Genomic DNA, 13,967 nt, shown 5'->3' on the forward strand with positions numbered 1-13,967 from the left:
GTCTCTGATAGCATAATAGTCATCAACAATAAGATCTACAGCCAAATTGCATGTCTTGGAAGTCTGCAGATCTAGATGCTTTTCTCAGGCCTTAAGATTGGCTCAGTGGCTATTGCTGGAGAAGATATTGTGGGGGTTTTGGCCTCAGTTTTCCAACTAAAAATTAGGCATTATTTCATTACACACTTCTTGGCTGATTGATTTGCAGGAATTAACTTTTTTATGTTGGCTAAATACACCAAAGTTCTCTGAGGAAAGATACTTTACAGAAATACTGTTGAAAAGGGATGTGTAGGAAAATTACTTTATTGCATCAGAAAATGATTGAAAAGCCTTGCAAAACTCTCACAAGGAGACGTGGAAACTTTCTTTGCATAAGAACTTAGTGGGGCTAAATATTAATTAAGGGGTTAGGAAAAAGAAAGTTAAAAGCACTCTCATACTGTTCCACAGTAAAAGCCTATCAGTGTGGGCCATGGTTCCACGACAGAGTTGGCATTCTGATGGTGCAGATTATTGCTGTAGTCATGTAAAGGGGTTTCTGAGTGTAGTTATAAAACTCATTTTTAGCTATGGAAGCTGCCTAATTTTCTTGTTAGAATGTCTGAGTCTCTTCTTGGCAGTCTCCTTAACTGCTCTCAGTTGTATGTCATTGCACGACAGTAATTTGCATGTGCAAATGGAAGAAATTCTACATGGGACAGGATCATTATGTAAGATAAGAGCAAAGGCAGGATTGCTTTGGTCTGTCCTCACAGAGTTCAGTGCAATTTATTCCCTGGGAAAGGAGGAAAATGGACTATGCCAGACAGAGGCGACAGTGAGATAAAATGTTCACAAGTGCAAGAAGGGTTTAAGGCTGAGGGAATGAGAGATTACAGAGGGAGGAGAGACTGCCACGGCCTAGCTCTGCAGGGACCTCGCTCCAGGATATGGCACCAGTCTGTTCCCAGTCTCCTCAGAAGAAAATTAACCACACAGTGAGAAACACTGACAGCAGTGGATATTGCCAGAGGACCACAAGCACCAGAATTGGCACATTTTAGGAAATCACCTTAACTCAGGTGCACTAGACCTCAGGCTTCTTCAGCTGAGGTACAGGACACAGTTTCCAGGTAACACAGAAACAATACCCACAGTTATTTCGCTTTCTTTATCAATATTAGCCAACAAGGCTTGTGTAAGTAACTTAGGGAGTTTGCAGGACTGTTCCTCATCCTACTATTGAAGGATGTGGGGAACGAGTGTGGAAATTATTTAAAATGTGGTATGTCAGAGAAAAAAGGTATGCTGGAGCCATCATATATCCCCTGAAAAGGAGATTGATTTGTATTCTTATCACTTCAGAAGAGTAAAGTGATTTCAAAGGCCATGAGAATCCTAATGTTAGCAAAAATACTTTCGTGAGAGGAGAAAGTAGCTTAGGTAAAAGTAAGTTTAGCGGTGAGTTACTGGGCAGGCTGGTCTGAGCTTTGATTCCTGTCCCTCTAAAACATAAATTAATCCTGAGGAGTTTCACCCTGCAACTTGGATATAGAGCCCCACCATTTGCCTCCACAAAATCCTATGGAAGAGTGAAACTCAGACGTTACTTTTTTTGTGTCTGACACTGTTATAGAAAAACAAGCGCATTTATTAAGCACATGTATTCCTGTGTATTTAGAAATTACACAGCAAAAAGAATAAGCATTTCATTAAGTGGGAACTTTTATTGTAAGGTTTCTTGTAGTACTATTTGGATCAGAGGGATAAGAGTAGCATATGATTGTCCGTTTAGATTTTAAATTTTACCTGTTCATTGAATAATGAAAAGAATTCTAAAATTATGTCAAGCACCTATAGAGATACAGGTTTATATATTTTTTACACTGCGAGAATATATATGAATACATTTTTATATACCCAGATATATAATCAGAAAACAGTAAGGAGAAATAAAGAGAAAAAATCACAAGCCACAAGCTACCTAGTGCATTAATGCCAGTCTAATTAGAAAGCTATCTAGAAATTTGAATTGAAAAAGCAAATACAGCAAAGCAGTAAAAATATTATTCCCCTGGAAAGCCAGAGGGGTGATTAGCATTAAACAGTAATGTTGATTCAGAGGAAGCATGAGGGGTAAAGGTACGAGAGAAAGAATTCTGGACTGAGAGAGAACTTCTGGCATTTTCAACACCATTAAATTTTAATAAAGAGAGCCAGTAAGGAAATGAACAATAAACTGGTCCCTATTGTAAGTTCAGCTTTTTACAAACGAAATAACAAATGAAATTTTTTCTTACCAGAAGTGAAACTCCGGTAAATTAGTACTACTGAAAAATAATACTTGTACACACTTAAAGGTGTAGCAGCCCCTTTCCCCTGGCTTTATTCCCAAAAATACCGCTCAGAGCAGTTCAATTCCTCCTACCATTGCATGTGGAATATCCGTCTGTCCAGGAAGGCTGCTGGTGGAGTAGATTGCTGCTGGAATTGATACTCATCCTGCCAGCTCCTTCCAAAATCATGATCTGTAAGTGAATCAAACAGCTTGCTTAGTGAGCGGTGTCTAGTCCAAGAGGTAAATGGCAAAAAAAAAAAAAAATCCACTGAAGGTGAAGCAAGGAGGCCAATTCCATTTGTAGAAGAAGATACAACTGAAATCAAGAACATGTTGACACAACCCCTTTTCCACTGCCACAAAATCTCCTTATGATAAACATTACCATGATTAATTTGCATACGCAAGAAGCAAGTTTCTACAGCTGCCCATCCATAAATGAATAATCTGTAATCAGAAAAGAAGCCGAATGAAAAGACAAGGCTTCTGACAGAGCAATACACGAAAACTGCCAAGCTTTGAGAAATTAAATACTAAATAGTTTTACTTTTTTTTTTCTGCTTTAAAGAGAAATGTGATTTAAACAAGTTCTTCTCTTTTTTCTTTTTTTTCTTTTTTTTTTCTTTTAGGAGAGAGAAAGAACTTTCCAATAATCGCAAATGAAACTATATAGTAGACTACAAGCCATGCTCAGAAAATCCTTCACACAGAAGGATACCAAAGTGTTACAGGGAGGTAGACTTACAGGGAATATCTTGTCAGCTGACCCAGTTTCTTATCTGATCTGTGTCAGCAGTGTCTATAACACTTCTTGGTAACAAATATCACAGATCATACATTTCAACTCACCAAAAAAATCAGATGGTCAAAGATCTTGTAAATGAGACAGCCATTCTTGTGGCTGTCTGTACAGAATCAATATAGTGGAGTGACAGCACCCCCAAGACCGCATTCTCTCTTTTAAGCAAACTTTCCTTTCCATGTATTTTAGTATTACCACCATGAGTAAAATTGTCCTGTACTTTTTTATACTTTAAAAACAAAAAACCTACTTGTGTGACATTCTAGAAAAATGTTACATTTATCCCGTGTTTAACCATTCCAATTAAAGTATACAAAATTCCCCACAGTGAGGGGTACTCTTAATGTTTTATATTATCTTTCAGTGGTGTGAAGTTGTACAGCTTAAAAATATATGTAATAACTAAAGATATTTGTGGGGACATTGGGAAAGTAGTTTGTTAAACATTACAAAGGCTTTGGGTTATAATTCTTATATACATAGGGGAAAAAAAAAAAAGAAAACCAAACCCCTGTTCAAAAATATTGAAAGCCGCAAAGTCTGTAAAAACAAAACATTAGACATCAGGATGGCATGTGCATGCAACTAGACTTCACCCTAGAATTAAAAAGGTTATGAAATACAAAATACACTTCTGAAGGGTAAGGTCACTGGTCTTGGCTGTTTATGCACTGAGGCCAGTGAAAAACATCCACTGAGAGCACCTCTGTACCCCCTACAAGCTGATGCCCAGCAGCCTTTTTGATTAAAGGAGTCAATAGAAACACAGTCTTAATTTTAAAGGAGCAGTCTGAAAATTACCTGGATTGGTATTTTCCTTTGTCATTTAAAATAAACCATGTAACTTAAAACTTACAAGTACCTATTTCTTCCCCCTTCTCCCTGCACCCCCCTACCCCCGATATGTATTAGAGAGGGAAAGGGAGAGATGTTACTGACAATTGCCTAAAAAGCCAAATCCTTAGAAAGTTTAAGGAAGTTTATCACAGAGAATGGTGTTTTACACTATAAAGTAGTTCAGGGCTCTTTTTTTTTTTTTTTTTGGTAGATACACAGAATGGCAAAATCAAACCATGGATGATTTGTCAGTCGATTTCCACTTTTAATTCTAGCCATCTGTGATTCAGTGAACACTAGCAAGGAGGATTTAATTTCTCATAGTAGATATATCAGGTTATAAAATATTAACAATTGAGAGAGATTGTTCTTGTGCTGTTCTGGCCAAATGAAAGATGATTATCACATCAGTCAGTACATTTATACAAGTTAGAAGACTTTTTCCCCCCCTGCGTAAAGGCCAAGTGACTTAGTATTATGAGTGAGAAGGTGTGAGGAAGAATTTGAATTCAATCTCATGATTATAAACATGTTCAGCCTATAATGCACATAAATTATATACTCGACGTGCAAGAACTTTTAAGCAATAACGTACGCTTGACAGTCAATACATACACTTCTGAGGCTCTAAAGGTTGATGATGTATAAAGTTATTTCTTTAAATGTGGTTTTAATCATTAAAGACAATTAGGTATGAATGAATGAAATATTAATGAAAAAGAGCTTATTACAGTATCAAATAGAGGTGAGGTAAAATACCATCTATTCTAGGAAAACAATAAAAATTGAGGATTAGGAAAACACACTTAGAAATTTAGTTTGTTGAATTCATTTCTTTTTAAAAAATTATAATATGCAATTCATAACTTAAATTCATTGAACTGAATTCACAATTTCAGAAGCTATCTATCTCAGAATTAAAAGTACTGTGTTATGTGGTTTTGTATTCTGCAACTTCTGTAGTTTCTGGAATTCTACGCAGAATTCATAACTTGTGCAAAAGGCTTACAAGTATGTCTGGGAAAGCGTGCATATGAACTGAAATTATTTCTGTGTAATTTAGTCCTGAAAATTCAGTTAATTTTTTCTTCTTCATAACTAATCAGGTGAATTTCCAAACCAAAAGATCCTATGACACTTTTATTCAGTAACTGAAGCTATGGATAGTTAAATAAACCAAATCATGTGTCTTGCACAGTTTTTCCACCCTAGCAGTAACTAAAGCCAATGCACATTAGATCTCTGAAAAGAAGAACTTTGACAGCCTCTTCCTGAGATCTGGATTTTAGTTATTTTCCTTTAAAATGTCCTTTCCCTGTCGCAGTCTAGCAGACAATTGCTCTTCACCGTATCCCTCAACATTAATATTATTTTCAAATAATGTCCAAGGAACCTGCTTTACAATTTAACTAATCAATCATTCCAGTTTGGGAAGCTAAATAAACTACCTCAACCTCAATAACTCAATTCATTTCTAGTATCACCTGTAGGAACAATTGTGCCTAAGAAGGAGAATTTACAATATGACATGAATCACAGAAGAAGGACTGGATTTAGCTTTAACCTAAACTTTGCCAAAGTTCTGCGTATTACTCAAACTACAGGTTTTTTGGTGTCTTGAAAATTTTCAGGTCACCTCCTTTATCTTAATGCAAGGGTGTTCCTTCTTTGGAAATCATTCTAGCACTTTGTTCAGGAGGATTATAAAGTCCTACTAACAGCTTCTACACCTTTGCTTGGAAGCATACAGCATTATACTCCACAATATTTTCTGTATGAAAACTAAACTGGGATTTTCTTGATGTCATCCTATATATGCCTTTCTTTGCTAAAAATTCATGGAAGATTAATGCTTATAGCAGTGGCTCATCCCATACTTGAAAAGATTCTGAGTCAGGATATTGGAACCAGCGTGTTCCTCATTAGTCCAGGGCCAAATGCTCAAATCTCCCCGGCATACAGACAAACCTGGTTAAAGGGTGTGAAACCTCAAGGGGAAGGACACATAAGATGTTCAGTTTTCTTTTAATTATATTCCATGTATCAAAGTGAATTGTGGAACTAATGAAGCCTTGTTTCCTATGAATGTGTATCTTGTGGTTGGATTCTCTAGTGTCTAGTAAGATGTGAGTGCTGATTGAAGTTTTTCCCACGGTTGGGGCATTCATAATATCTCATTGTCTCAAAGCAGTGAGCTCAAGCGTCACTCTTTCTTTCAGATCGAGTATTAATGGATTTTCCTTCGGTACTTGGCAGCCAGTTTTCATTAATCTTGTAAAGACTTCATATCTCTGGGACTTCTACCCCCATATCAAATTTAATTAAAATTGGTGATGAAACTCAAAGACTGTTACAGGCCATATGTAAAAGCCAAAACACAGAATTACCAGGAAAGCCTCATTTCCTCTGGAAACTGTATTAAAAGGGTCTCTAGCTGAGCTGATATTTTGGAAAATAAAATTAAAAAACCCTTGAGATCTTTCCCTCTACTGTGACATGGTACATTTTAAATGAAAGCACGGATAAAATATCATTTGAGTATATAATCACATGTATTTTTATAGACATACACACACAAACGTCTATGTCTGCATGGCAGGTGTCTGTACACACAATCCCATTCTGTTCCCCTGAAGAGGTACTGTCTCCGGAGCTATAACACTATGCAAATAACACTTTATTCAGCTAGCACAGTTAGATATAGCTGTGCACTGGTGTTCAGCAAAATTCCTTCGAGAGAGAGTCCTATTAGAAGGGATTAATGCATTTAAAAAAAAAAATCCTTCACCCATATTCATTATATCAGGTGGTATTTTAAGACCAAACCCTGAAGGTCTCTCTTAGTAAAAGCTCTCACTGAAGTCTGAAGGAGCTTTGGCTGAGCCACAACCCAGCAAGTTGGCCGTAGAAGCAGGTAATTTGCTCTGCTCTTCTTCTCTTCCATGACCACCTGACCACTCTGAGTAAACAGCAGTAATGGAAAGAGCAAGGAGCCATGGCCTGCCTGTGGAGCAAACCCAGCATTACAGAAAAACATATTTACAAATCCTTGAACCTTGAACACTATATAGTGCACTCTATGCGAATTATTTTATTGCACTACAGGTGTGCTCTGAAAATAAATTACTCTGATCCCGATTTCCACATTCAACACAATGAATCTTAACAACCATGGAAAGAGTTTCTCCTTTCCTTGAACCAGAATCTTTTGAGAACAGCTTATATTAAATGACATGAAAATTCCAAACACAGGAAAGGCGAATAAGTGGTACAAACTGACTGAATCCTGAAGTAGGACAACCAGAGTGATTGTTCTGATATCAATTTGTATAGCTGCTCATGGACATAATTCTGAAATTAACTAAGGGGGCGTGGAAGGGGAGCCCATAAGAGAAACGGGTCCACTGGGGAAGGGGCCCCCAGCCATCCCACCATCCCATGGTAAAGCCATGCACTCTGCTCAAAACACAACAACAACATCTAGGGCAAAACAGACTGAAACTACTAAGCCATGATTCCACCTGTAAGCTATGCAAAGTCTAAGAGTGACTTCTAGCTGAGACAAGCTCAGTGCAGCTCCTCCTGGCGTGTCCAAAAGGGTGGATCTGTCTTGGCATATTTACCTATGGGATTCTTCCCCATTTTTCCCCTTTTACCATCATGGCTGAACTTCAAATGTAGATTTCACCTGGGCCTATTTTCTTTGAAGTGTGTTATGTACACAGTGAAGACACAATCCCTGCTTTTCAGGGCTTGGAGTTTATGGAACAAGTATCTACAGAGTATGTTAAATATTTTAGATCATTACTGTATCTTGGATTACAGTCAAAGACTTACACAGTGATCTAAAATAAATAATACCAAGTGGTAATTGCAACTGAAAAGTAACAAAATCTGGATTTTTAATCCTTTTATTGAAAAATTAAAAGACTACTAAATGTAGTTTTCAAGACATCACAAAGGACATGTAGGACATAGCACGTGGACTTGTTTTACACATACGGCTGCTTCAGAAACATAAATGCCTTGTACTTGTAATGTATATGATCAATTAGCTGCTTTGCATTCCAACCAGCTATTTTACATCTCCAGTGGTGGTAAGGGCAGGCACAAACTGAATTCATGAATGTTGAAAGCCTGTTTGCATGTTACTGTGAGCTTTGGGTCTTCTGTTCTGGTTTTTTCTATTCCCTTTTATTTAATGTGCATTACTACCAGGGCTCCAGGGTCCTAGTCTGAGCCAGCATGGCTATACATACAGCCATGGCTGACCCAAAGATTGCCCTGTGATCTTTATCTGTCTAATTTGCAAAGGTCTCAGGTTCATGCCTGGTGTCTGTGCCAGACTCCTACATAAGGTATCATCCTTGCTCACTTTCAGATGTGACCTTTTCTGCAGTGTGTTAGCATCTCCTCTGGCCATGTAGATTCAGTTGTAGCTAGCACACTACAGGTTTCTTGTTTCCTTGTGTGTAGCTAGCACACACACTTCCTTGCTTCCTTACCTACAGTACCTACAGAGCAGATAGAAGATTCAGAAGAAACAACTCGTCTACAGGCTGATTATGCACAGGCATCTGTTTCACAGCAAAAAGTTCAACTTTGGACTGCTCTGCTGTGGCCTTGCAAGGTACCATTTAGGTGACAGTCTATGCAGTTGACCTGTTTGATGATAACCTGAAGACTCACAACTGAGAGAACTGAAAAAGTCTTAGAAAGCTTTGAAGAAAGTTCATATGAAGAAACACTCTGATCACACTCAGTATTTGTTGTAAAACATACCTAGCATTTGATGCATTTCATTTTTAGTCCATCTCACATGCCTTTGGGCCACAGTAACAAAATCTGGTTACTGAATCACATTATGACTATGAAGTTCAAGGAATCATTTTTATAAAAACTTTACTAAATAATCTCCAAAATTTTAAGTATTCAGGATTCTGCTTTGGGTTATTTGGGCTAATCTTATTTCCTACTACAACTCTTTAAAGTGCACGATTCTTTGCCTACATATTTTTGGAGTATAGAGCTGTGGTTCATATGCATAAACCCACCTTTACATGTGCAAAACTGGCGAGCTCTCAGAGAGCTTTCAGAGACTATATTGAGACCTTGATCATTTACTGTTGTGGGCTTTTTGAAAGGAAGACTTTGGTTTATTCTTTTGTTTTCTTTGAACCTTGTACATTAAATGTATACATGAAGGTAAACAGAAAGACCAGAAAAAGGAAGATAAATGGGAAAGGAATGTTTAACATATACCTACATTACAGATAGGATCGTGATAAACAAAATCAAATAAAGCTTGATTGGAATATTTTATTACTAAAGATCTTATTTTCATGATGCACTACAAGGCAACTTTTGTAAGAGATATGTGGTGGTTGTTTAAACATGTTCATATAGATGCTTCAAAATCTTGCATATATATTTTAACTAAAGAGAACCTTGGGTAGAAAAGTAAGGATCTAGATCTGTATCTGAGCTATCCCTCTGCTCCAGGGTTTGGGTTTGGTTCTTATCTCTCTTTTAACGATGTAATTTAAAGACAAAACCATAGTTCAGTTTCCTTTTTGAGAGAGAACAAAGTTCACTTTATGAATGCAAGGAAAAAAAATTACTTGATGATATGCAAAGTTTCATAGGTTGTTTTTCTCTGACCCCTTTTTTTCCCCAATAATCTTCATATGAACTGACTTCAATTTTCAAGGTGCTCATTAGTAAAATGAAAATAAAAGGAAGAATTTTAAAAGATGAGGTTTTTTGTTTGTTTGTTTTTCTAAATCAGAAGCAAACAGAAGGCAAAGTGTGAACAGAGAATCCTCAAGGCATAGATGTGTTCGACAGCGTTAACTACCAAGGGCTTGTACTTCAAATTTTCCCAATTGTCATGTTACTTTAGCAGAGAAAACAGTGAAATGCAACCTGCCACCGAACAAGAATCTGGTGTTTCAGATCCGTACTTTCCTGTCACATCGCAGGCTAGATGTGCACCTTCTTGCCATGCCACTAGTTTTTTAATATGAAAAGAATAATATCATAATTTATTTTACTGTCAAAATCCTCATCCTCCTTTTTGCCAAAGTTCTGTGCACAGATCCATATAATAATATTAGTGATTTAGCTATCATAGAGCTGATACAAAAGTGAGTAAAGAAAAAAAATATTTCTTGTGATAGATATTTGGATTATATTTGCAGTAATGTATTCTTAGAATGTTTGGAACAAGTAGACTGATTCACTAAAAACTGGCCAAAAAATAAGTGGGCTATTTTCTTTTTTATTTTTCAGAGTTGGCTTTGACTGGTATATAGCAATGCTTTCATTACTATCTGTCTGCACCACCTCAGCAAGTTCATGATAATTTGGGTCAACCATTTTTTCCTGAATATTTAGAAGTCATTTGCCATAGATTCATCAGGCTAGCCTCAGGGATACAGAGTCTTGGAAACACAATAATGGGAAAAACTGCCTTTGCTCTTTATTCTTCTTTCAGCACTTAATACCACACCTCATGGAACAACTCCACACCTCCTTTCATGTCCTTCCTATCTCTCTGGTACATCCTTCCTCTAACCAGGAGCCAGCTCATCTCCCTAATCTCCTTCTGCTAAACACCTTTCTTTTGCTTACAATACACTAAATATACAAATGGCCAAAAAGCACTCTAGATGGCCCTGTAACTTGACAAGCCACACATCTATAATTACGCATGAACCTCATCAGCTAACAAAATATTACCATCATGTTCTAACACCTTCTCCTTCTCCCTTGGCTCTGGTTCCCCAACCACTTCCCTCTACCTTCCACGACAGCTTCTCTTTGCATTGCTTTAAAGACTAACAGCATATTGAGGGAAATGTTTTCCATACTGCTAATATAGCCTGTGTGACTTTTCAGTTGTTAGTGAATAATGACAATAATAACAGTAATAATTGTGTTTGTATTCATGTTTGGCTCTCATTAGATGCTGACTCGGTGCTGACATAATAGCCACTCAGATACATGCTGCAGCAGCAGCCAGTATTTCATGTGGAAGTTCACTTTAACCACTATCACCACCAACACTTCTCTTTTGTTATGGGACTTTTGTCTGGTTTTCAACAGTAACAACCACTAATTTGACTACTTAAAAAAAAAAAAAAAAAAAACAAAAAACAATTGTGTTTTTTCTCTTTTCTTTTTTGTAAACTCTGTTTCATGTGTTTTGTTTTAATAAAGGGCATCTATCTGGAAACTGCAAGGTTCCTCCTTAGGGCTGGTTTTTGAGAGAAGAGCAAACAGAATAAGGAACTTGGGATGGAGGCCCAAAACAGCAAGATGCCTTGGGGAATGTGCAAATTTTCCCATTGGACTACTACTTTTTACATTCATTGATTCATTCAATCAACAAACTGATCGTACTTCTTCATTAAATATGTGAGGGCTGCAGCACAAATTAACAGAGAAGCTGAAAATTAAGCACAAAGAATTTTATGTTAAACTATGCAGCTTTCTGGGGATCCAGCCCAGTTGATAGAAGTATTTATACCATGTTACAACCCACTGCCTGACTAACCACAATATGATCACTTCTTTGCTGATGGGATAGGAAGAGCATATTTCAAAGAGGAGATGTAGCAGAGCTAATGCAGGGTTCATGGTGGGAAGAGTCATTCTGCAGAGCTGCCAGAGAGGGTTTTTAACTCCTCTACCACATACCCTTGCATCAAGCTGGGACTTGCTGATCCCACCTATGGGATAGCTCCATCCAGGATGCCTGCTTGCCCTGCATTCCTCCCCAGAGTACCAAGTATCCCAAGGTGAATCTCTGTCTGCAAAGGAAATTGTCCCCACTGGGTGGCTATCACTGAAACAGCCCAATGGGACCCACCAACTCCGTTTTAGAAAACTGCTCTCAGACCATTACTTTTGCTACAACGCAGTTTTTCACATTTGTATTTTCAGTAAATATTTACTTGGAGCCCTGCTGTATCTATGCAGTTTCTTCATATTGTATTTGTTGAGAAAAGAGTAAGAGATTGCAAGACCAGTTCCCTGGTGTCCCATTCCAGTGGCTGCACAAGGGCTGTCTGCTGTACTGCTGGTGGAGCAGCAGGCTCACTTCCCCCTTGCTCCCAGCACTGTGAGCCTCCCAGAGCCACATGTCACTGGGACAGTACTTTACATATGTGCCACCACCTGCTCATGCTCACCGCCTTTATTAAAGCAAACAGAAAATAGGGGAATGAGGTTTCCTTGCTCTGTATCCACTTTCTACAGGTAAGTCAAGAAGTTGTGGGAAACAATGTCTCCCCACCTCTGTAAAAGCCAAGAACACCTTCCCACCTTCCTTGTCTCCCTCCTGCCTGTGGTTAGAAGAGCAATGCTTCCGTGGCATCGCTCCTTCTCACCTGGCACAGCAAGAGCTGCCCATCCTGTTTCCATTGATTTCTCCAGTGGTTGCGTTAAACAATACAATGGAGTATTTATGTGTCAGTGTTAGGAGCAGGTTATTAAGTAAAACCCACCGTAAATAGAGCCGTTAATTCAGTTGCTGGCATGGCTCTCTGTTATCTCCTCAATACCTCCCAGAGGGTATTAGTCTTACCCTTTCGTTTGAGTTGGCAGCAGAGTTATTTTTTTGCACCTGCTGCTCTACTCCGATAACAACACAGGTCAGCTTTGATTTGTTGGAATATAAACAAAAAAAGCAAAGCCAGGCATCTGCCTCAACAGCCGGGGCTGGTTTGACGGTAGAGCTTTTCCCACTGGGTTTTGTACAAATGTGGTCTTTCAATTCTTTCACAAACTGTCCTTTGCTACAGAGTAACCTAGTGTCAGAAAAAAGCTCAATGCCATTCTTTTCCATCAATGGAACCAGTCAAAGCAATGCGCTGTTCTAGGACTAAACTCAGAAGTATCATGCAAAATGCACAAAGAAAAAGCAGCTAAGACATGGTGGCTCAAAAATTACTAGGAAAAAGCAGCAAATTAAGTGTAAAGTAACTTTCTTGAGAGATAAAACCTGAAAGACTGGGAGGGTTTGCTTTCCCATATGAAACCACACACTCTCCATCTCCTAATTTACTATTTCACAGGAAACAAAACCAACATTGAGTCCATGAGAAGTAGGTACTCAGCTGGGAACTGAGCTACTTTTAAGTCCCTCTGAAAATTAAGCCTGCAGGGCTCATCTACTCTAATAGCATCTATGGTGATGGAAGAAGTGAAACACTGACAACCACGGAGCAGAAGAGTCCACACACACAGCAAAGGCAGTAAATAGCAAAAAAACATAGAGATGAAGGAAAGAACCAGCACTGCATCCACATTACAAATAGGAAAACTGACACACTGAGCTGAAATTATTCACTTAAGACACGTAGCAAGTCAATGGGGAAGTCAGTCCAACTCATATCTTCCAGCTCAAACTCCATTGCTATCCATTGCATCACGTCTCTGGGAAATCTTTCAACATGCAGATGAGTTAGGTTGAATGTGGTTTTTTTGAGGCAGGGAGAAGGTATTCAACAAGAGAAAGAATTCTCAAGGAAAAAAAAGGAGACCTGTTCAGACTGAAAACAAGATTCTTCTATGCATCACAGCTATTATATGAATAGTAGAGATTTGAATGATAAGTTAGCCAAACAATTAAACCTACACTTGAAATATTAAATCAAAAAAGCTACCCTTGACCTATGTATGATCCTGAAAATGAGCTAGGAATTCCTAAGCAGAGCTGGCTGAAATTCAAAATTTCTGTTCTGTGGAACTGTGGCTCTTTCTACAGGGGTTTTTCCTTCCTTCCTTTTTGTTTGTTTGTTTGTTTGTTTGGGGTTTTGGGTTGGTTGGTTGGGTCTTGTTAGTTGTGTTTAGAGTTTTTTTGTTGGTTGGGTTTTGGGTTATTTTTATTTTCTCTTTTAATCACAATGAAAGAAAGGAATTTTTAAAAGAAAGTTCCCTGGCAACAGAGAATCAACTGACATGTAAAAATGTATATTCAAGTTCTTCAAGCATCAAATGTGC

General features: G+C 38.0%; 1 protein-coding gene across 1 annotated transcript in view; it reads right to left on the reverse strand.

Moving 5' to 3' along the window:
• The window catches only part of EHF (ETS homologous factor), a 34,252-nt gene that overhangs the window by 13,240 nt on the left and 7,045 nt on the right, over positions 1-13,967 (reverse strand). Inside the window, exon 2 of the mRNA XM_026792115.2 lies at positions 2,411-2,510. Within this exon, the coding sequence (XP_026647916.1) occupies positions 2,411-2,507 (97 nt within the window). The 5' untranslated portion in view covers positions 2,508-2,510. The remainder of the gene's footprint in view (positions 1-2,410; positions 2,511-13,967) is intronic.

The sequence above is a fragment of the Zonotrichia albicollis genome, chromosome 6, assembly GCF_047830755.1.
Source record: "Zonotrichia albicollis isolate bZonAlb1 chromosome 6, bZonAlb1.hap1, whole genome shotgun sequence".
Classification (NCBI taxonomy): Eukaryota; Metazoa; Chordata; class Aves; order Passeriformes; family Passerellidae; genus Zonotrichia; species Zonotrichia albicollis.